This window comes from Eptatretus burgeri, chromosome 6 (genome assembly GCF_056783735.1).
Source record: "Eptatretus burgeri isolate ZD-2024b chromosome 6, Ebu_testis_v1, whole genome shotgun sequence".
NCBI lineage: Eukaryota > Metazoa > Chordata > Myxini > Myxiniformes > Myxinidae > Eptatretus > Eptatretus burgeri.
The window spans coordinates 37,552,725-37,577,030 of record NC_140966.1 but is presented as its reverse complement, the minus strand read 5'-3'; the positions used below and the strand labels follow the sequence as shown (position 1 = coordinate 37,577,030).

The 24,306-nt window shown below is 47.8% G+C and overlaps 1 protein-coding gene across 2 annotated transcripts in view; it reads left to right on the top strand.

Annotated features, from left to right (window-relative positions):
- Nucleotides 1–53: 53 nt before the first annotated feature.
- LOC147024562 (septin-11-like) overlaps nt 54–24,306 on the top strand; it is a 39,913-nt gene continuing 15,660 nt past the window's right edge. Inside the window, exons 1-2 of one of the 2 annotated variants that reach the window (XM_085884603.1) lie at nt 54–211; nt 18,766–18,880. In XM_085884603.1, the coding sequence (XP_085740729.1) occupies nt 182–211; nt 18,766–18,880 (145 nt within the window). In that variant the 5' untranslated portion in view covers nt 54–181. Of the gene's footprint in view, nt 212–18,765; nt 18,881–24,306 lie in introns of those variants that run through there. The other variant, XM_085884602.1, reaches the window with a different exon arrangement.

The window sequence follows — 24,306 nt, the reverse complement described above, 5'->3', positions numbered from 1 at the left end:
AATAGATGTTAAGATATTTTACTCACTTCAGATTGAGTTTTGTTTTGAAAAGAAAAGAGATTTTACCGACGCGAACATACACACTTCCGGATAGGCGCGGCTGCCTCCCTTTGAGGATACAGTATTCGAGTTCGAGAGTAAAAAGTGATTTTTTTATTTTTAAAACACATCAAACTCGAGCATGGCCGCCACGATGTTGGCCCGACAGAGGGTAAGTTGATGGGCCCGAGTATTTCGGTGTGGAATTCCGGTTTTACGTGTCATGAAGACCTGGTCTTGGGGGAGGAATGTGCGGGTGCGTCGGTCCCTCGGCCTTTTCCCGGTAGTACTTCCTTTCTGCGATCTATTAAATCTCTCGTTGTGGGCTCAGTTGTTACCTGCGATGTACCTGGAGGTAGCTCGTGCTCGGCTGGACGGTGCTCACCGATGCGGCCCTTTGGCATTGTCTTCTCTCCAAAAGGTGTTTCACACGAGTTGAGTTTTGTCTTTAGACCTTCAAGTCGAACGCAGTGTCTATCGAAGGGTTTTCATTACCCATGATGCAGTGCGCGGGCGCCATATTGGTTGGCAAGCTAAACCAGGCCGAATCGTGAGCGAAACCTTGTCGTTGCCATGGAAATGATTGCAATCACCATGGACGCGCGCACTGCATTATGGGATAGCTCCGAAAACCCTCCACGGACCCTGGTCACCTGCTCCGCAAGAGGTCGCGATTCCAGAGGAGACGCGTCCAGAACTTGCCGTTCTCTTCGTCAACATGGTCATCAGGCTGCGAGAACCGCGACGATGCGCATGCTGGTGGCACTCTTACTTGATTGGCCATTGAGCTCATCACGTGATGAGCAGAAATCTTTTTGAAAATCCTGTTCTGATCGTATGGTTTACAAGCTAGAGTACCTGTCCCCGTTGACGGGGGGGGGGGGGGAGTTATCCGATGGACTTCAGCACGGTGTAATTAGGTTGCGCTGTTGGTTTCATGCACAGCCAAACATCTGAGTCACTTGTACCATCCACCACAAAATGATGGTGCAACCAGGGGCGTAGCTGGGGGTCCAAAAGCCATGAGGCGAAAAGAGGTGAACTTAGTTGATGTGACGGCGCTCACAACGCGCACTAATGGCGCGAAGCCATTACGGCGAGGGGTCTGGGGGCCGCTGAAGGCCCCCAGAAGCCAATGCATTTTTGATGCCCAGAAACCTATTCTTGGCTAATTTCAATGCTCAAAATTTAAAAATGTTAATGTTCATTTCAACCACATTAATCATGAAAAAATATATACAGTGGGGAGAACAAGTATTTGATACACCGCCGATTTTGCAGGTTTTCCCACTTACAAAGCACATAGAAGTCTGTAATTTTATCATAGGTACACTTCAACTGTGAAAGATGGAATCTAAAACAAAAATCCTGAAAATCACATTGTATGATTTTAAAATAATTAATTTGCATTTTATTGCATGAAATAAGTATTTGATCACCTCCCAACCAGTAAGAATTCCGGCTCTCACAGACGTGTTAGTTTTGTCTTTAAGAAGCCCTCCCATTCTCCACTCATTACCTGTATTAACTGCACCTGTTTGAACTCGTTATCTGCATAAAAGACAGCTGTCCACACTCAATCAATCAGACTCCAACCTCTCCACAATGGGCAAGACCAGAGAGCTGTCTAAGGACATCAGGGACAAAATTGTAGACTTGCACAAGGCTGGGAAGGGCTACAGGACAATAGGCAAGCAGCTTGGTGAGAAGGCAACAACTATTGGCGCAATTATTAGAAAATGGAAGTAGTTCAAGATAACAGTCAATCTCCCTTGGTCTGGGGCTCCATGCAAGATCTCACCTCGTGGAGCCTTTATGATCATGAGAAAGGTGAGGGATCAGCCCAGAACAACACGGCAGGACCTGGTCAATGACCTGAAGAGAGCTAGGACCACAGTATCAAAGAAAACCATAAGTAACACACTACGCCGTCATGGATTAAAATCCTGCAGCACACGCAAGGTCCCTCTGCTCAAGCCAGCACGTGTCCAGGCCCGTCTGAAGTTTGCCAATGACCATCTGGATGATCCAGAGGAGGAATGGGAGAAGGTCATGTGGTCTGATGAGACCAAAATAGAGCTTTTTGGTTTAAACTCCACTCGCCCTGTTTGGAGGAAGAAGAAGGAAGAGTACAACCCCAAGAACACCATCCCAACCGTGAAGCATGGAGGTGGAAACATCATTCTTTGGGGATGCATTTCTGCAAAGGGGACAGGACGACTGCACCGTATTGAGGGGAGGATGGATGGGGCCATGTATTGCGAGATCTTGGCCAACAACCTCCTTCCCTCAAGAGTATTGAAGATGGGGCATGGCTGGGTCTTCCAGCATGACAACGACCCGAAACACACAGCCAGAGCAACTAAGGAGTGGCTCCCTAAGAAGCATCTCAAGGTCCTGTAGTGGCCTAGCCAGTCTCCAGACCTGAACCCAAGAGAAAATCTTTGGAGGGAGCTGAAAGTCTGTGTTGCCCAGCGACAGCCCCGAAACCTGAAGGATCTGGAGAAGATCTGTATGGAGGAGTGGGCCAAAATCCCTGCTGCAGTCTGTGCAAACCTGGTTAAGAACTACGGGAAACGTCTGATCTCTGTAATTGCAAACAAAGGTTTCTGTTCCAAATACTAAGTTCTGTTTTTCTGATGTATCAAATACTTATTTCATGCAATAAAATGCAAATTAATTATTTAAAAATCATACAGTGTGATTTTCAGGATTTTTGTTTTAGATTCCGTCTTTCACAGTTGAAGTGTACCTATGATAAAAATTACAGACCTCTACATGCTTTGTAAGTGGGAAAACCTACAAAATCGGCAGTGTATCAAATACTTGTTCTCCCCACTATATATATATATATATATATATATATATATATATATATATATATATATATATATATATATATATATATATATATATATATATATATATATCCATTCAGTCAAACAGTAAATTTTGTTTGTGTCAAAACATTTTAGCCCCCATGGTAAACCCACCCCACACCCTCACCATGCCTGACCCCACATGTTCTGTCATCATTCAATCGCAATGTTCCTCATCATGCTTATGATGGTTGAAGGCTAGTGCCACTCTTCTGTGCAGACTGGCATCCCAAACCTTGAGGATGCGCAAGGTGTCCAGCTCCTGAAGCAGAGGGTGGTGCCTGTGGATGTTGGCTAGTGCTATGCAATTCAGCCGTTCTTCCCCCATGCTGGCTCAACACTGTCTTCATTCGGCGCAGTGCACTGAAAGAACGCTCACAAGAACAGCAACCCACTGGAAGAGTTAGCAGCAAGGACAATATGGTGTAGATGTTTGGATAGAAGTCTCTATCTGTGGCATTGATGATATCCACAAGACTCATTTCCTTAACTGAATGGTGTCTCTGTTTTCACCTCTTCATCTAAAATAACAAGATCACTAAAATTGAGTGGCATTTCAACCGATAACTGACTAAGTAACAAAGTGTTACCAATTTCTGACATACAGTATAATAAGGAGCTGGCTTATAGTACAGTTGCAGATCCCGGGGTCCGGGGGGGTTGAACGAGCACGTCAATCACTGTCCGTAACCAGTTTGGGTTTTCGCACCCTACTCTCGACAGCCAAATGTTACAGATTCGGCGCCACCCTAACACTGCCGTCTCCGGGGTTATAACGCTGGCTGGTTCGGCACAATTCTCAGGTTACGCGTCTCGAACCACGACACCAAAATACACCTGCACCTTGCCAGCTGGGAGAATGGACGCTGGTCACAGACTGGTTTTGTCAGAGACCGAGCGGAGTCTACCAGTCTGTAACCATTTTCGTTTTCATATCCAAATCGAGCGGGTCGTTCCTCGACGCGGCACGAATTAATTCAAAGCGTCAACGTCATACGAATCAGCCAGATTTATTGGGGACATCCGGGAACACGACACAAGCAATGCATTCACGTCAATGTTATTGTTACGGTTGTGGAAATTTGCAATACACCAGAAAGGTCCTCAGGTGAGATATATCAATAAGTTCATGTGTAGTTAGCCCACACCCGTTATTTAGAGGGAATATGTGTGATTCATTCGGGCTGCAACGCTTTAGTTAGCCATTTTTCTTTATCTATTGTTATTTTGAGCCACCATTGCCACAAACCTCCACGCAAACAACTGCCACCAACTACGCCACAACGCCCACCACGCTCACACCACCCCCACCACGCTCACACCACCCCCACAACAATCACCACCATCTTCGCCACTACGCCCGCTTACGAACGCCATCCTCCGCGGACCACAGTAAGACGCTTTCCGCACCACGGAAACCGTCTGAAAAGGATTGGCAGAACAAAAGCACTTGTGGAGCCTGTGGGGTTTTTCTCCCACCATTTTTCCCCGCGCTTGGTGTGAAGGGGAGGGGTGGGGCTGCTCGCTCCCGATTGGTGGATGCGCGGTGTGACGCGATCAGGGAGGAGGAACGCCCCCTGTCGAGACCTTTCTCGAAACGCCCCCAAGAGGGGTGGAGCGAAGAACAGGGCGGAGTGACAGGGCGGAGCCCCGCGCTACAAAAGGGGGCGGACGAGGAGAGTTTGGCGCGTGCCCTTTGTACATGACTGTGTAGAGAGAGAGAGAGAGAGAGAGAGAGAGAGGAAGAGAAGAGAAGAGAAGAGAAGAGAAGAGAAGAGAAGAGAAGAGAAGAGAAGAGAAGAGAAGAGAAGAGAAGAGAAGAGAAAAAAAAAAAAAAAAAAAAAGCTCCTGGTCGGAGGATCAGTCGGAGTCGGTGCGGGCCCAAGAGTCCACTGGTGGGACGGAGTGCGCTTGATCCCTTTGTACAGGACGGTGTGGTGAGAGAGGAAGCTCCTGCTCGAGAGTTCTTGGTCGGAGGGTCAGTCGGAGTCGGTGCGGGCCCGAGAGTCCGCTGGTGGGACGGAGCACGCTTGATCCCTTTGTACATGACGGTGTGGTGAGAGAGAGAAAGCTCCTGGTCGGAGGGTCAGTCGGAGTCGGTGCAGGCCCGAGAGTCCGCTGGTGGGACGGAGCGCGCTTGATCCCTTTGTACATGACTGTGTGGTGAGAGAGAGAGAAGAAGCTCCTGCTCGAGAGTTCCTGGTCGGAGGGTCAGTCGGAGTCAGTGCGGTAACGAGACCCCGCTGGTGGGACGGAGCGTCAGCGCGCTTGATCCCTTTGTACATGACGGTGTGGTGAGAGAGAGAGAGAGAGAGAGAGAGAGAGAGAGAGAGAGAGAGAGAGAGAGAGAGAGAGAGAGAGAGAGAGAGAGAGAGAGAGAGAGAGAGAGAGAGAGAGAGAGAGAGAGAGAGAGAGAGAGAGAGAGAGAGAGAGAGAGAGAGAGAGAGAGAGAGAGAGAGAGAGAGAGAGAGAGAGAGAGAGGGGGAGAGAGAGAGAGGGGGAGAGAGGGGGAGAGAGGGGGAGAGAGGGAGAGAGAGAGAGAGAGAGAGAGAGAGAGGGAGAGGGAGAGAGGGAGAGAGGGAGAGAGGGAGAGAGGGAGAGAGGGAGAGAGGGAGAGAGGGAGAGAGGGAGAGAGGGAGAGAGGGAGAGAGGGAGAGAGAGGAAGCTCCTGCTCGAGAGTTCTTGGTCGGAGGGTCAGTCGGAGTCGGTGCGGGCCCGAGAGTCCGCTGGTGGGACGGAACGCGCTTGATCCCTTTGTACATGACGGTGTGGTGAGAGAGAGAGAGGAAGCTCCTGGTCGGAGGGTCAGTCGGAGTCGGTGCAGGCCCGAGAGTCCTCTGGTGGGACGGAGCGCGCTTGATCCCTTTGTACATGACTGTGTGGTGAGAGAGAGAGAAGAAGTTCCTGGTCGGAGGGTCGGTCGGAGTCTGTGCGGTAACGAGACCCCGCTGGTGGGACGGAGCGTCAGCGCGCCTGATCCCTTTGTACATGACGGTGTGGTGAGAGAGGAGGAGGAGGAGGAGGAGGAGGAGGAGGAGGAGGAGGAGGAAGAAGAAGAAGCTCCTGGTCGGAGTCGGTGCGGTCCGGAGACCCCGCTGGTGGGACGGAGCGTCTGCCATTCCCCTCTCTCGGCCCCAAGTATCGACGGTTTCTTCTCCCCCGTCCGTCCATCCGTACCGAGATAGCGCCGGAAAACCCCGTTCGTTTCCCAAAACCCCGTCCGTGGCGTCGAGAGGCCAACACGTGCCGGTGCGAAGCACGAGCTCACCGACCATGCTGGAGGAGCTGAAAGCTGAGGGCGTGGGAGAAGGACCCTGTGCGCAAAAAGGGAAGTTGCCACTTTTATTTCTTTGGGTTTTGTGTAAATGTGTGTGTGTGGCGCCAGTCCGTCAAGTTTAGACCTTCATAAGTGTCAGTGTAATTATTATATTCGGTTGTAGCTCTGCGTTTCGTTCTTGCTTTTGTTCTTGCCTCTGTATACGTGCATGATTAATTGTTGCTGACTGGAAATACGTGCTTCCGTGTGTCGCGCATTAAATGTGCTTGTCCAATTGTTCCCCTGTTTCGCTTCGTCCTTTCCTTTGTTGAATCTTCATCTTGCATCACGTAAGGGATTGATAGTGGGTTTTAAACACCCGGTAACTAATCTGAACCGTCAAGGTCGACGATAACTCCGCTCGGTTATCCCTGTAGCACGGAACGAGCCGCTTAAGCGGTTCGTGTCCGGAGTCGACCTGTGGCGTGGTTCAACCCCTCGGTAGGTTACCCGTGCGAGTACTTAGGTATATCGACTTTCCGCGATTCATCCTATTTCGCGCGGGTAGAATGCGGACTGGGTTGTGGTGAGGTTAAACCCCCACCCGTGGTTAGCTCCTTGGCGGTAGTTCCAAGAGGGTCATGACTGAATTGTCCGTTCTGGTGGGCGACGCGGCTGCCATTCGAGTCAAGCGGCCGATCGCACGCCGGACGGGCCAGAATTCGCAACATTATAATGAATCTATAACCCGTTCTTAACTAGGGAGCTACGGATTATGGGTTTCGAAGGAAACTCCAATGAGATAACCCTGAAACGACATGCAACCAAGACACGGAGAGCATGCAGACAAGACACAGAGTACTTGGTGATGCTTCATGGACGAGAGGAAAGTGTCAAAGACACGAATGTGGCTCGTGACAAGCCGATGTCCACGGATTCGAGCCCCAAGCTCGAGCAAGATGGCGGCGCCGTATTCTTTATTCTCAAGACACTGCTTGCGCATGCCCTCCTCAGCGCATCCTGTCCCCGCGCAATGTCGATGGCACAAGACCGTCACATCGATAGTGGGTCTCAGCTGGTTTCTCACAAAGTCCAGCATACAAGTCCAGGCCTGGCTGGTTCACCAGACAAGGCCAAATCGGGGTGTTGGGCTCCGGTAGGCGGATCGACCAACGGGTCTAGGAACTTCTCATGAAAGTCGATCGCCGGATCGACGTGCAGGCAGCCTCTAGTCATTTCTATACAGCAGAAATCCTCACTCGACACTCAGGCTCAGTTACTCCCTCGGCAGATGGCAGACTCCGACCCTCAGGTTCAGTTCCTTCTCCTGCCGATCGCACCACACTTCAGCGCTCTCGTCGCAGATCCACCCCTGCCTTTCCTTCGCTCGCTCGCCTCGAAGCCCACTGCTCATCCAGCAGATCGCGACCCGACACTCGTCATTTCTCTATTGCCTTCCCGGCCTTTCTTTCGGCTTGTTCCTCACGAAAACAGACGCAGCCATCCCGTGAACAGCCGATCGGCGCCTCCTCGGCGCTCTCCGGTTCAGCTTCTGCCGATCACAGACTCGGCACACTCAGGTTCAGCTTCTGCCGATCGCAGACCTGGCGCACTCAGGCTCAGCTTCTGCCGATCGCAGACTCGGCGCGCTCGGGTTCAGCTTCTGCCGATCGCGGACTCGGCGCGCTCGGGTTCAGCTTCTGCCGATCGCGGACTCGGCGCGCTCGGGTTCAGCTTCTGCCGATCGCGGACTCGGCGCGCTCGGGTTCAGCTTCTGCCGATCGCGGACTCGGCGCGCTCGGGTTCAGCTTCTGCCGATCGCAGACTCGGCGCGCTCGGGTTCAGCTTCTGCCGATCGCAGACTCGGCGCGCTCGGGTTCAGCTTCTGCCGATCGCAGACTCGGCGCGCTCGGGTTCAGCTTCTGCCGATCGCAGACTCGGCGCGCTCGGGTTCAGCTTCTGCCGATCGCAGACTCGGCGCGCTCGGGTTCAGCTTCTGCCGATCGCAGACTCGGCGCGCTCGGGTTCAGCTTCTGCCGATCGCAGACTCGGCGCGCTCGGGTTCAGCTTCTGCCGATCGCAGACCCGGCGCGCTCGGGTTCAGCTTCTGCCGATCGCAGACTCGGCGCGCTCGGGTTCAGCTTCTGCCGATCGCAGACTCGGCGCGCTCGGGTTCAGCTTCTGCCGATCGCAGACTCGGCGCGCTCGGGTTCAGCTTCTGCCGATCGCAGACTCGGCGCGCTCGGGTTCAGCTTCTGCCGATCGCAGACTCGGCGCGCTCGGGTTCAGCTTCTGCCGATCGCAGACTCGGCGCGCTCGGGTTCAGCTTCTGCCGATCGCAGACTCGGCGCGCTCGGGTTCAGCTTCTGCCGATCGCAGACTCGGCGCGCTCGGGTTCAGCTTCTGCCGATCGCAGACTCGGCGCGCTCGGGTTCAGCTTCTGCCGATCGCAGACTCGGCGCGCTCGGGTTCAGCTTCTGCCGATCGCAGACTCGGCGCGCTCGGGTTCAGCTTCTGCCGATCGCAGACTCGGCGCGCTCGGGTTCAGCTTCTGCCGATCGCAGACTCGGCGCGCTCGGGTTCAGCTTCTGCCGATCGCAGACTCGGCGCGCTCGGGTTCAGCTTCTGCCGATCGCAGACTCGGCGCGCTCGGGTTCAGCTTCTGCCGATCGCAGACTCGGCGCGCTCGGGTTCAGCTTCTGCCGATCGCGGACTCGGCGCGCTCGGGTTCAGCTTCTGCCGATCGCGGACTCGGCGCGCTCGGGTTCAGCTTCTGCCGATCGCGGACCCGGCGCGCTCGGGCTCAGCTTCTGCCGATCGCGGACCCGGCGCGCTCGGGCTCAGCTTCTGCCGATCGCGGACCCGGCGCGCTCGGGCTCAGCTTCTGCCGATCGCGGACCCGGCGCGCTCGGGTTCAGCTTCTGCCGATCGCGGACTCGGCGCGCTCGGGTTCAGCTTCTGCCGATCGCGGACTCGGCGCGCTCGGGTTCAGCTTCTGCCGATCGCAGACTCGGCGCGCTCGGGTTCAGCTTCTGCCGATCGCAGACTCGGCGCGCTCGGGTTCAGCTTCTGCCGATCGCAGACTCGGCGCGCTCGGGTTCAGCTTCTGCCGATCGCAGACTCGGCGCGCTCGGGTTCAGCTTCTGCCGATCGCAGACTCGGCGCGCTCGGGTTCAGCTTCTGCCGATCGCAGACTCGGCGCGCTCGGGTTCAGCTTCTGCCGATCGCAGACTCGGCGCGCTCGGGTTCAGCTTGCCGATCGCAGACGCTTCTGCCGATCGCAGACTCGGCGCGCTCGGGTTCAGCGCCGATCGCAGACTCGGCGCGCTCGGGTTCAGCTTCTGCCGATCGCAGACTCGGCGCGCTCGGGTTCAGCTTCTGCCGATCGCAGACTCGGCGCGCTCGGGTTCAGCTTCTGCCGATCGCAGACTCGGCGCGCTCGGGTTCAGCTTCTGCCGATCGCAGACTCGGCGCGCTCGGGTTCAGCTTCTGCCGATCGCAGACTCGGCGCGCTCGGGTTCAGCTTCTGCCGATCGCAGACTCGGCGCGCTCGGGTTCAGCTTCTGCCGATCGCAGACTCGGCGCGCTCGGGTTCAGCTTCTGCCGATCGCAGACTCGAGCTCGGTCGCAGACTCGTTCAGCTTCTGCCGATCGCAGACTCGGCGCGCTCGGGCTTCTCAGCTTCTAGCCGAGTCGGCGCGCTCGCTCGATCGCAGCTCAGCGCAGTCGGTCGTCAGCTTCTGCCGATCGCAGACTCGGCGCGCTCGGACGCAGGACTCCGCTTCTTCTGCCGATCGCAGACTCGGCGCGCTCGGGCTCAGCTTCTGCCGATCGCAGACTCGGCGCGCTCGGGTTCAGCTTCTGCCGATCGCAGACTCGGCGCTCGGTTCAGCTTCTGATCGCAGACTCGGCGCGTTCAGCTTCTGCCGATCGCACTCAGCTTCTGCCGATCGCAGACTCGGCGCGCAGCTCGAGGCAGACTCGGCGTTTCAGCCTTCTGCCGATCGCAGACTCGGCGCGCTCGGGTTCAGCTTCTGCCGATCGCAGACTCGGCCTCGGGTTCAGCTTCTGCCGCGCCTCGGGTTTCAGCTTCTGCCGATCGCAGACCGCGCGCTCGGGTTCAGCTTCTGCCGATCGCAGACTCGGCGCTCGAGTTCAGCTTCTGCCGGTCGCAGACTCGGCGCGCTCGGGTTCAGCTTCTGCCGATCGCAGACTCGGCGCGCTCGGGTTCAGCTTCTGCCGATCGCAGACTCGGCGCGCTCGGGTTCAGCTTCTGCCGATCGCAGACTCGGCGCGCTCGGGTTCAGCTTCTGCCGACCGCAGACTCGGCGCGCTCGGGTTCAGCTTCTGCCGACCGCAGACTCGGCGCGCCCGGGTTCAGCTTCTGCCGACCGCAGACTCGGCGCGCCCGGGTTCAGCTTCTGCCGACCGCAGACTCGGCGCGCCCGGGTTCAGCTTCTGCCGACCGCAGACTCGGCGCGCCCGGGTTCAGCTTCTGCCGACCGCAGACTCGGCGCGCCCGGGTTCAGCTTCTGCCGACCGCAGACTCGGCGCGCCCGGGTTCAGCTTCTGCCGACCGCAGACTCGGCGCGCCCGGGTTCAGCTTCTGCCGACCGCAGACTCGGCGCGCCCGGGTTCAGCTTCTGCCGACCGCAGACTCGGCGCGCCCGGGTTCAGCTTCTGCCGACCGCAGACTCGGCGCGCCCGGGTTCAGCTTCTGCCGACCGCAGACTCGGCGCGCCCGGGTTCAGCTTCTGCCGACCGCAGACTCGGCGCGCCCGGGTTCAGCTTCTGCCGACCGCAGACTCGGCGCGCCCGGGCTCCTCCGTTCAGTTTCACTTCCTTCTCTCGGCCACTCCCTCTCAGAACGCTGGGCGGGGACTAATGTCCAGCGAGAGGAAGGAAGATAAAGAGCCTCTCGGTCCACCACCAATGTACCAACGATGAACAGTCTCTTCCACCTCACGGCACACATGTAGCGTCCATTTACCAAACAACCTGGCTAAACATGCATTTAATGGGGTATCTGGGCTAATCCTATATTTAGTAACACACTCAGGGCCATTTCCGCAGCAGTATTCTGGTTTGCCACCTGCTAAAATACTTCACATTATTACCCTGGTCATTGGATCTGTATTTAGACAGCACCATCCACTCCCTGGGGAGCATTCCTTGTCAGGCTGTTACAAAGCATTTATGCAAATTTACAACTGAAATTGCACTATTACTGGTAGTTTACTAACCTCACCTCCAAACGTGTCGGGCATGGGTAGATCTGCATTATACTCTTTCAGTATATTCTGTTCAGTCTCTTCAGTGAGTTTGATGAGCTTACTGGGGAGCAGGTAGTTAGCAAGCATGACATTCTTCAGCTCTGCAGGGAATCTCTTCTCAAGGTGAGTGATAACATGATCCACAAATGGATAATAGTAGTTCACTCTGGAGTACTCCTCTGGGTTGGAGCATGGCGCATTGGCTCTGTGTCTGTCGTGCATTTGATCGAGGAATATCTGGCTCCTGATCATCTCCAAAGGTGTCTTTCAGCAGGTGGGTGGCCCTGTCATACAGATTCTTGAATGTCTCCTCCCTGCGTTCACTCTTCATCAATACTATTAGGGACTGGCATTCTGTGTGCGCAAGTACCAGGTCACATTTATTGGACTGCTTTGCCACAGATAGTGGTTGTATGTATGCAAGGATTTTCTGTGTCATTACAGCACTCATGATGTATGGGAATTCACTCATTCTCTTGGTGTAAGCTATGGCATCATGTTTGGACCGACCTGTTGACTTTTCAGCAATTTTCTCCATGCTTTGATAGATTTGGCTATACTGCACAAGGAGGGTACTGATGGAATAAACCCGAGACAGCCACCTTGTATCACAGTGTGGGAAGACTCTGCCATCCACCTGCACTCTGGAAAAGCTCTTGTTCATGTTCATCTGCATCCATATTGATTTCGTCAACAACTTTCTGAGAAATGTTTGTCTTCAGGATGTGCTTCCTCTTGGCAGAGTAGCTGATGAAAAATGTCATCTCTTGGAAGGAATCCATAAAGCTTCTGATTTCAGGTACATTCTGGCATGTGTTGACAATTACAAGATTAAGGCAGTGGTTCCGACAATGTGTGAAGTATTTTGTCTGGGGAAAAACTTCCTTAATCCGGGTGGTCACTCCTGACAAGTGCCCAGCCATGGCTGATGCTCCATCAAACTCTTTTCCCCTCCACTTCTCCAAATCCACATTCCAATTTGTAAGTTGTGTAATCATTGCATCTGTGATTGCTTTGGCCGTGGTTTCAGGAAGCTTCACAAACCCTATAAAGTCTTCTGCAACCTCTAATAAGTTGTCCTTGTTCCTGTGAAGGTAATGAATGCACAGGGAAAGTTGCTCTACATGGCTCTGGTCTGTTGTTTCATCAGCCATAATGCTGAAGAACTCTGATTCCATAGCCTGAGCTATAATATCACTTCTCAGGACATCAGCAAAACAGTCCAACAGTTCATTCTGAATCTGTGGTGAGAGGTACTGTGCATTACGTGGACAGTGTTGCAGGTGTGATGCCAGGGCAGTATTGTCCATTGCCTTCCATTTCACGAAGAAGTTAATGTTACTGTCTTCTTCGTGGGCTTCTTTGCGCTACCGACCCATCAGGGGGATTCCTCGTCTTGAGAGGGAAATAATTACATCCAATATGGAGAGGAGAGTTTTCCTGTTCTTCTATACCCTCTCGTGATATGCATGAGAGAGGTGTTCATTTATTGACCTCTTCTCGGTATTGCATATTGCAAGAAACTCATCCGCAATCTTTAGGGATGCTTGGTGCACAGCTGGTGTATGGTGTGTATGAAGTGAACCTCTCTTTGAACCACAGGCATTTTTCCAGTCTTTGGTTTTGTCACAAACTCTGGGTTGGTGAGTGAGTGTTCTATGGCAAAGCATATGCAAAAGGCACAGAATGGCACCATCTATGGAAGGGGAATATCGCAACCATGGGAACTTCTCTTCCCATGCCACAGAGTAGTGTCGGTTCTGGAAATTCCTGGGGAAAGAAAATCCTGCAGCAGGCTTCCACTTATCCTCCAGAATTCTGCATCTGTCTTGATCATTTAGCTCATCTCTATCTTTTAAAACAATATCATCACTATATGTGGTTGAAGATATTGGCTCGAGTGTAGAACTGGTAGCAGTTGTGGTGACAAGAGTTTCAGACTCCTTAGATGTACTGGCAACTGCATCAGGTGAAGAGACAGGAGTTGAATAACCCGTGGATGGTTGAGGTATGTTTGAACTGGAAGAACTTGGAGCTGGTTTCTTGGAATTGGCCCTACAAGATGATTGGTCTCAATGTTGTACATCTTTCAGCAAATTATATTAGTCTGTCCAGCGCTCCTATATTTCCTCTTTTATTATGTTTTAAGTGTCTGATATATTTTCATATATTTTTTAAAATCCTATATATTTCTATATTTTCAAACAAAATTCCAAAATATTCCTATATTGTCAATGAAGTCAAGGATTATGTCTCCAAACCTTCCATGTTTGACTTGGAGATAATTTTGTGTACAAGTTTTAATAATTCCACATGAAATTTCTACACTGGCCAAAATATAATGAGCACAAAATTGTGCAAGAACTACGTCGTTCCACCAGTCAATGTCCTTGCTATGTTTGCCTCTATCTTGCCTCCCTGCCTGCCTCCCTACTTATCTGACTGCTGCCTTTCTCCCTGCCTGCCTCCTTGCTTGCCTTCCCGCCTGCCTCCCTCTCTGCCTTGTTGCTTGCCTCTCTGCTTGCCCTATCACCATCTCTGTCTGCCTCCATTTTCTCTATCTCCTTTCCTCTGCCTCCCTCCCTCCTTCTTTCTCTCCCTCTCGACCTCCCTCCCTCCCTCTTTCTCTCCCTCTCGACCTCCCTCCCTCCCTCTGCTGCTCCTCTCTTACACATACACACATAATGTCATGACATTACAAATATAACATCATGACGTTCAAAGGTTTTGTCTTCACCAGAACAACAAGAACAAGAAGACAAAGAACAACGCAGAGCTCTCTTGGAGCCAGCGTCTGCGGCTAAAAGCATAGGTGGCTCAGACGCCACGGGGTGGGGGGATGGGGGGGGGCGCTGATAGTGTGATTTTAGTTTTGTGACAGTATATATCTGGTAGGCCAAATCTGTTAAAGAATGTTCATGATCGATATTCTGCAAACACAATAAGAAAGTAAACATAGGGATAATTTTATTTTCCTGTGTAATGGGGGGAGGGGTGGAGGGATATAACAGGTGGCAAACCAAACAGGTGCAAACCTGTTTTAGCAGGTGGCAAACCAAACCCCACAATGGGAGGGGGGATATAACATGTGATTCCCCCCCCCTATTCTAATTTGTGCAGGAGTCCTGACCAGCCTTCCAAAGTAACTTGGGAAGGCTGTTGCTGACAGACAGTGTAATCTATGGATACAGTGCCATGTGGGGTTTGTGGTTGGAACTAGGTCACATTCTTCCTATGCTGGCAGGCCAAAACTACAGTGTAACACCTCCACTGTACCCCCTGGCCTCTGTGTTCTCTGAGTCTCCATCCACTTGAGGGACACATAATTGCAAATCTATGAGCTCTATTATAATTTGTCATTAAATACATGGCAATTTATCCAGAACTACCACAAAGCCACCTAAATTGTCAAAGGTGGCACAGAAGCGGTCAATAGCAATTGAGTTTCTTTTCCCAAGAGTCTAAATCGAGGAAGGTAGAAAATATTCATTAAACAATATCATTAAACAATATCAATAGAAAATGTCATTAAACATTTAGAAATTGAATTGAATTAAATAAATGCAACTTATTTGAAATGATATCACTGTAAAACATTACACTTAACATTCAGTGATTTTTTTTTTTTAAAGAAATTAAGTATAATGGGTTGAAGGACCACAAATAAGCAGGATTCAGAGCTACCAAAATCCATAAATATATTATCTTCAACCCTGACTTTTAACTTGTGTACCCACCTGGAGAAAAATTCACGAATATCTGCTCCTCTTTTCATTTTCACAATAAACAAGCTGTCTCTCAAACTCAAGTGAAACTATAAAGTGCATCAGTGACCTGGAAATACTCCCAGGAAAATACAATGTACCCACTTGGTGACATCAGCTAGCGCCAGGCTGTCAAGTGCATGAGTTTCAGGGGGCAACCATTCGTTATCTAGGGGGTGGGGCGGGGCTGCATGGATTTTTTTCCAGAACTTAAATATTTTTTTCTGTCGCAATCCCAAACAAAATATTTTTTTCACATTTTACACATAACGCCATTAACGTGATCTTAACGTTAATTTATTTATTTAAAAAAAAAAACTCCAGCTCCCCCAAGCCCTCACCCTCCCCCTCTCCCCGGATATCAAATGGTTGCCCCCTATTATATATAAAAGACTACAAAAACGTTAATTCAACAGAGCCAAGTGCACGAGCTCGTGCCTCATGAGATCAGTGTACTCGGAGGAGGGTTGTTCAGTCACTGTCAGGGGGGATATTGTCCTATTTAGGTATTGTGATAGGAGTGGAGATAAGAGTATTCAGAGCATTGCCGGGTAGCTTTGATAGTTTACTCCCCAGGGAGCTCAGATTGCCAGAGGGCTCAGGCCAGATCATATTTCAGGAAATGAGCGACGAGGAAACTTCCTCGTCTGCCTCAGCCTGGCTACGCCGTAAGTAACATCGGGTGGTGGAGGTTCAGTTTGTCGAAGGAGAGGGGCAAAATGTAGCTATTTTAAATTGTGTGTTACTCCGTGATGATGTGTATTAAATCAACTTTAATCCAGATTTTCATGTTGATTTTAAAGATTACTGGAAAGGACAATAAAGTGACTAAATATACTAAAATATAAAGTGACTAAACATCAAGGAAAGTGAAATCAAAATGCAAAATAACCAATCGGTAGCTTTTCAAACGCAGCGGAGGAAGCGGCTGCCGTAAACTGGAGACGGACGAACAAACGCATGGACAGACACCATAATTCACAATCTATATAAATAGATGACTTCCCTTCCAAGGAACTTCAACACAGAAAGAGACCATTCAGCCCATCAAGCCTGCACAATGGGGGGGGGGGGGGTTGTGGACAGAATCATTGCTTATGGAGGAACAAAACCACTGAACGGATCGGGACACAACAGGACAAAAGGAACAGTCGAGAGAGGGAGGGGCACCGACAGTGGAGTTGAAGGACGAATTAGAGGAAGGCTTTAACAAACAATTGGTGCAGGAAGGAATAGGTTGCATAGGATAGATACAGGAGACTTCCACCTTCCCTGCCCCCTTTCTATGTCCATGCTCTATCCCTTTTAAATGTTGAGCGTAAAGCAATGAAAGTAACACACACACCATTTTAAAGCCTTTGCTGTAACTCTTTACTTGGCCGGGGTTTGAAATTCCAACCTTCTCGACTCGGAGCGGACGCTCGAACTGTAACGAATTACATCGTCGAGTCGAGCAAGTATTAAATTTAAGTTTATTTTCGATCTCTTTGAAGCTTATTATTACATGTTATTTTTAGGTCACAATGCTAAATGGAGGTTTTTCTTTAATCAAATGATCGCCTTGCACTGCAACCTTTGTTCAAAGACTTTCAGTGGAGACTACTGTTATTAACAATGCTGACATGGTTTGTTCAACTTTGTGATAATCCTCGGGTCGTATCTTGACTCACTGTTAAATAAACCGATTCCATGTTCTATTTATTCATTTAAAATGTATCTCCTTTGGTATCATGAGCTTCGTGTGGCTGAATGTTGAGCTTTGCCCGCACGTGGAGTTTTTCAAATGCAGCACTTGGGAAGCAGCCGCCGGGAATGGGAGACAGCCGAACGCACGGACAGACACCACGTTTTACATTATATAATAGCGTGAGCTGTGAAAAGCTAGCAGGATAGCCTGGAGGTACGCAGACTCACGTCAGCTGTGTAGCCTGGGTTTGTATCTCGGTCCAGCTATAAACAGTCACCCTCATGTTTCACAAGCCGGGCCATAAATCATGGATAAGATGGATATTAAACTGAGTGTCCCATCTTCATGACTCGGTGGATGTTGAAAATCCCAATTCTTGCCTCCTTCACTGGAACGTCAACCCTGGCCAGCCGGAACGTGAAAGATGTCGGCCTAAAATTTTTCCCTGGCTAATCGCACACAAAGGTGGTAATAATTGGGGCTGTTAAAAGTAGTAGACTTAGTCGTAGTAGTGGTCGTAATAGTAGGTTCAGCATGAGCTGGAAAGACAACAAGTGAAATCCTTCAATACAGTGTGTGTGGTGAAGCAAATGAGTACACTAATGTTAAAATATGCAATTTATGCTTTTTCAGTTGAAAAACAATTAAAAAGCGTACTTAATATTTGAAATGTAAAAATCTTGTTATTATTGTGATAAGCACCTTTATATATAACAGAAGGAATGAAATCGTTTGATACAGCGTGGCAGGGGGCCGCAAAAGAATGATAGCATAAGAAGAACTTAGCTTTCAGCATTCGGCGATCGGCGCGAAATGCGATGGTGGGCGGAAATGACGTCTTTCGGCGCGAAATGCGATGGTGGGCGGAAATGACGTCTTTCGGCGCGAAATGCGATGGTGGGCGGAAATGACGTCTTTCGTTCGTTCGTACATGAGAGGGGCTCGTTTCTTGGTTTTTTGTCCTGTCAAGCAATAAATTTAATGGTTTTCACATATATAACACATTAGTTTGACAAATTTCCATTGAAATACTCGGGTATTTCCGTCAATTCTCACTATTTCCGTCTGGGTTACGCACTGCATCTACCGGACGGCCTTCATTGGCTGTCTTGAGGAGAGTGGTGGGGGGGGGGGACACCGGAGACGTAGTGGACGTGGTAGACACCGGGGACATTTCAAACTCGGTGCAATTGTATACAGCGCACGCGCTGTAATAAAACGCAGCTTTTGAGCTGTTTATGATAAGCTTAATAATTGTCACGTAGAATACGCTTGGGCACGTGTTTTTAAAACAAAAAGTGTTTGTTTATTTTGCAATCTTGTTGTATTCTTAGCTCCTCCATGAGCCTTGACCTGTTTAAAAATACAAAATAACTTGTGGAAGGTTCAATAGAAACATTGTCACAGGAGTGTTGGTCATGAAATTGATAAACACACAAGTTGTATGTGTCAGACCAGGCGCATCACCACTGCCAATCGGTGACCAGGCATGCCAGACACTTAGTTTGTTACTGCAGATCCAGTGACTGACTGGACATACAAGAGATTCAGATTATTACTGGGGAACCTCTGATAAGGTATATAGAACGTAGAGCAACACAGAGACAAACAGACACACATATATACAGAGACAGAGACAGAGACAGAGACAGACTACTTTTATTTATTTTGTCACTGTACCTTGTGAACACGACACCAAACCAAACCCGGTGAAAACCTATTTTTTGATATTTTCGCAATTGGGGTGAATGTAAATATGGTGGAGGAGGGGAATAGGTAAGATAATGGTGAAAGGTGTATTGAAATGATAAAGTGTAAGCTTGAGGGAAATGTGTATTTGACCTGCATTCCCATTTTACGTGTGTAGAATGAAGATATCAGAAGCCTATCACTCGCTGGCCATGTGGGCTTTGACAGCCTGCCTGATCAATTGGTGAACAAGTCAATTGCACAAGGTTTCTGCTTCAACATCCTGTGCATCGGTGAGTGCACCAAATGGGTTGAGCGTCTACTGTGTGTGTGTGTGTGTGTGTGTGTGTGTGTGTGTGTGTGTGTGTGTGTGTGTGTGTGTGTGTGTGTGTGTGTGTGTGTGTGTGTGTGTGTGTGTGTGTGTGTGTGTGTGTGTGTGTGTGTGTGTGTGTGTGTGTGTTTTTTGTGGAGTTGTACTAGAGCTTTCTGGTGTGGAATGTGATGTACCAAAATGATCGTTATGACCTCCTGAGTTTATTAGGTTCATTAACTCCAAAAAAGTCCGTTAGGATTCCCATGTTTTAAACGTATGCCATGTTGAGGTATATAAAACAGCTTAGCACGTGTTTCTACCAAGGCATGGCATTCTAATTACAAAATAAATAACAAAAACAATGATAAAACTGCCACAAAGCATATGTTAATTAATACTAATAATATTTACAACATTAATAAGAATAGTGGTATGATAACAATAATAACAAACATATAATCCCCCGCACTGGCCCCAAGCACATCTGGGCTTAGTGAATGGCAAGCTAATGCTGAAGCAGTACAGTATGCGGGTATCAAACAAGGCTGTGAAGACCAATGAAAATTAGGTCCATTGGACTAACAGGCCCAGTAACTAAAAGGGAACACTTTTCATAAATATCTGTGCTTGTACTCTTTATTACCAAATCATCCTATTCTATCAGTAACATTTTGCAGTATGGGAATAAAGTGAAGCATGGGCTGACAGGATTGCTTGGGGGTAGTAGTCTCATTTGGGTGTGATTATCTGTACCTTGTGCCTGGTGTTGGCTTAATGGTTAATGTAGCTGGCTTATGATTCTAGGATCTTGAGTTCAAGGTGTTTTTTTTTTTAACCATTGAATTCACACCAGGTGGGTTGACTCAGCCTGTCGTCCTTCCGAAGTCGGCAAAATGAGTAACAGCCTATTGGGAGCAGGGGCCATTGCATCAGTGGCACAGCTGTGCCCCCAGAAAATGATGCAGCCACAGGCTCATACGAATAAATAAATCTGTACCATCATTTTGCTTTGACTGTTTTAGCAGTACTGTTGCTCTGAAAAGAGCATGGTCGTTGGATGGATGAAAGGATTGAAAGTTTGGATCATTTTCTAAATTTGGTTGTCTGCCTACTAGAAACACCCGCTCCCTTTGGGAGCATTGGTAAGTTGTCTCCCCTCCCCCAACCCCCTCCACAAAGGGGTCTGGAGGGGTACCTTGGGTACTACCAGCATGTATCCAAAATTTGGTGTAGATTGGGCCAATCCTGTTTATGTCTGTGATTTTCAGATTTACACTCACGCACGCACGCACGCACTTTTTTCAAATAACTCACAATTTTCTTGAAAAATAAGTTGAAATTGATAAAAGTATTTTGTCTCCACAATTCTTTATTTCATTGTTAATATGTATGTAAATAATATGTTCATAATATGTTCACTGTTATTTCACTGTAGCCTTGAGATTGTCCATGCTTGGCTACAATCTTGTGTCTGACCTCAAACAATTCTCTGGTTTTCATTCTTTTCTCCATGCTCATTGCAGTACACACCATGACACAAAACAGCATAATGACTCCTTTTCTCTTTTCTAACTGGTTGAATGAGTAACTTTTATCCTGCAGGCACCTGCAACTCACCACAGGTGAGTTCAATTCCAAAGTAAAGGAGAATCACCTGCTTGAAATCTAATTATTTATAATAACTTCTAAAAGGTGCCAATAATATTGCCCGGGCCATTTAAGGATTTCTGTGTGAAACAAGCTAATATTTAGTGATTTTTTTCCAGCTTTTTTTGTGTTGTTCCACTGCAAACCAAAGAAATTTATGGAGATGTCCGTAGTGGAAATGTGGATATCCGTTGTGGAAATGTGGATATCCGTTGTGGAAATGTGGATATCCGTTGTGGAAATGTGGATATCCGTTGTGGAAATGTGGATATCCGTTGTGGAAATGTAGATATCTGTTTTGGAAATGTAGATATCTGTTGTGGAAATGCAGAAATTCCTTTTGTAAATGTAGATATCTGTGTTGTAAATGCAGATATCCATTTTGTAAATGAAGATATCCATTTTTGTAAATATAGATATGTTTTGTAAAAGCAGATATCAGTTTTGGAAATGTAGATTTATATTGTGGAAATGTAGATATCTGTTGTGGAAATGGAGATATCCATTGTGGAAATGGAGATATTTGTTGTGTAATGAAGATATCTGTTGTGGAATGAGGATATCTGTTGTGGAATGAGGATATCTGTTGTGGAAATGAAGATATCCGTTGTGGAAATGTGGATATCCGTTGTGGAAATGTAGATATCTGTTGTGGAAATGGAGATATCCATTGTGGAAATGGAGATATCCTTTTTGGAAATGTACATATCTGTTTTGGAAATTCAGATATCTGTTTTGGAAATGTAGATATCTGTTGTGGAAAAGCAGAAATTCCTTTTGTAAATGTAGATATCTGTGTTGTAAATGCAGATATCCATTTTTGTAAATATAGATATGTTTTGTAAAAGCAGATATCAGTTTTGGAAATGTAGATTTATATTGTGGAAATGTAGATATCTGTTGTGGAAATGGAGATATCCATTGTGGAAATGGAGATATTTGTTGTGTAATGAAGATATCTGTTGTGGAATGAGGATATCTGTTGTGGAAATGAAGATATCTCTTGTGGAAATGTAGATCTCCGTTGTGGAAATGTGGATATCCGTTGTGGAATTGTAGATATCTGTTGTGGAATTGTAGATATCCGTTGTGGAAATGTAGAGATCTGTTGTGGAAATGTAGATATCCGTTGTTGAAATATGGATATCTGTTGTGGAAATGTGGATATCCACTGTGGAAATGTGGATATCCACTGTGGAAATGTGGATATCCACTGTGGAAATTAAGATGTCCGTTGTGGAATTGTTGAGATCTGTTATGGAAATGTAGATGTCCGTTGTGTAAATGAAGACGTCCGTTGTGGAAATGTGGATATCTGTTGTGGAATTGTCGATATCCGTTGTGGAAATGTAGAGATCTGTTGTGGAAATGTAGAGATCTGTTGTGGAAATGTAGAGATCTGTTGTGGAAATGTAGAGATCTGTTGTGGAAATGTAGAGATCTGTTGTGGAAATGTAGAGATCTGTTGTGGAAATGTAGAGATCTGTTGTGGAAATGTAGAGATCTGTTGTGGAAATGTAGAGATCTGTTGTGGAAATGTAGAGATCTGTTGTGGAAATAAAGATATCCATTGTGGAAATGAAAATATCCACTGTGGAAATGTGGATATCCGTTGTGGAAATTTTGGATATCTGTTGTGGAAATGTCGATATCCGTTGTGGAATTGTCGATATTCATTGTGGAAATGTAGAGATCTGTTGTGGAAATAAAGATATCCATTGTGGAAAAAAAGATATCCATTGTGGAAATGAAGATATCCACTGTGGAAATGTGGATATCCGTTGTGGAAATAAAGATATCCACTGTGGAAATGTGGATATCCACTGTGGAAATGTGGATATCCACTGTGGAAATAAAGATATCCGTTGTTGAAATAAAGATATCCGTTGTTGAAATGTGGATATCCACTGTGGAAATGTGGATATCCACTGTGGAAATGTGGATATCCACTGTGGAAATGTGGATATCCACTGTGGAAATGAAGATGTCCGTTGTGGAATTGTTGAGATCTGTTGTGGAAATGTAGATGTCCGTTGTGTAAATGAAGATGTCTGTTGTGGAAATGTGGATATCTGTTGTGGAAATGCAGATATCTGTTTTGTAAATGCAGATATCTGTTTTGTAAATGCAGATATCTGTTTTGTAAATGCAGACATCTGTTTTGTAAATGCAGACATCTGTTTTGTAAATGCAGACATCTGTTTTGTAAATGCAGATATCCATTTTGTAAATGTGGATATCCATTTTTGTAAGTATTGATATGTTTTGTAAAAGCAGATATCAGTTTTGGAAATGTAGATTTATATTGTGGAAATGGAGATATCCGTTGTGGAAATGGAGATATCCGTTGTGGAAATGGAGATATCCGTTGTGGAAATGGAGATATCCGTTGTGGAAATGGAGATATCCGTTGTGGAAATGGAGATATCCGTTGTGGAAATGGAGATATCCGTTGTGGAAATGGAGATATCCGTTGTGGAAATGGAGATATTTGTTGTGTAATGTGGATATCTGTTGTGGAATGAGGATATCTGTTGTGGAAATAAAGATATCTGTTGTGGAAATGAAGATATCTGTTGTGGAAATGAAGATATCTGTTGTGGAATTGTAGGTATCCATTGTGGAAATGTGGATATCCCTTGTTGAAATGTGGATATCTGTTGTGGAAATAAAGATATCCGTTGTTGAAATGTGGATATCTGTTGTGGAAAAGTGAATATCCACTGTGGAAATGTGGATATCTGTTGTGGAAATGAAGATGTCCGTTGTGGAAATATGGATATCCGTTATGGAAATGTAGAGATCTGTTGTGGAAATGAAGATATCCGTTGTTGAAATGTAGATGTCCGTTGTGGAAATGTGGATATCCGTTGTGAAAATGTGGATATCCGTTGTGGAAATGTGGATATCTGTTGTGGAAATGTGTATATCCGTTGTGGAAATGTGGATGTCCGTTGTGAAAATGTGGATGTCCGTTGTGGAAATGTGGATATCCGTTGTGGAAATGTGGATGTCCGTTGTGAAAATGTGGATGTCCGTCGTGGAAATGTGGATGTCCGTCGTGGAAATGTGGATGTCCGTCGTGGAAATGTCTATGTCCGTAGTGTAAATGTCTATGTCCGTAGTGTAAATGTCTATGTCCGTCGTGGAAATGTGGATGTCCGTCGTGGAAATGTGGATGTCCGTCGTGGAAATGTGGATGTCCGTCGTGGAAATGTGGATGTCCGTCGTGGAAATGTGGATGTCCGTCGTGGAAATGTGGATGTCCGTCGTGGAAATGTGGATGTCCGTCGTGGAAATGTGGAAATTCAAATATCCGTTGTGTCAATGGTCGTAGTTCATGAACTGGTCACCCTAAAAATGTGGAGTTGTTGCATGTTTTTCAAAACATCCACTTTCCACTTTGACTTCAGACCAGAAAAACCACAGATATCTAGATATCTTCGTGTGAGAAGAAAGGTAATGTTGTCTCGTTTAATGTGGAAAAAACAGAAATAAAAATATGCAATAGTTTTTGTGTAACAGGCAAATAAGTGATACAAGTCAGGGGTGGAGTAAACAGGCGGAGGCGGCGGATGTGGCGGAGGCGGCGGATGTGGTGAGTCAAATTTGGAATAAACTGAATTTATTTCAATCAATAAGCTTTAATCTAATCTATTTTGTTATTTTTTAGGTGAGTAACACTTGGGACTTGCTGTTGCATGATGCAAAATTGATTATTCAACTCATTATTCAGCAAACCCTGAACAATATGTACAA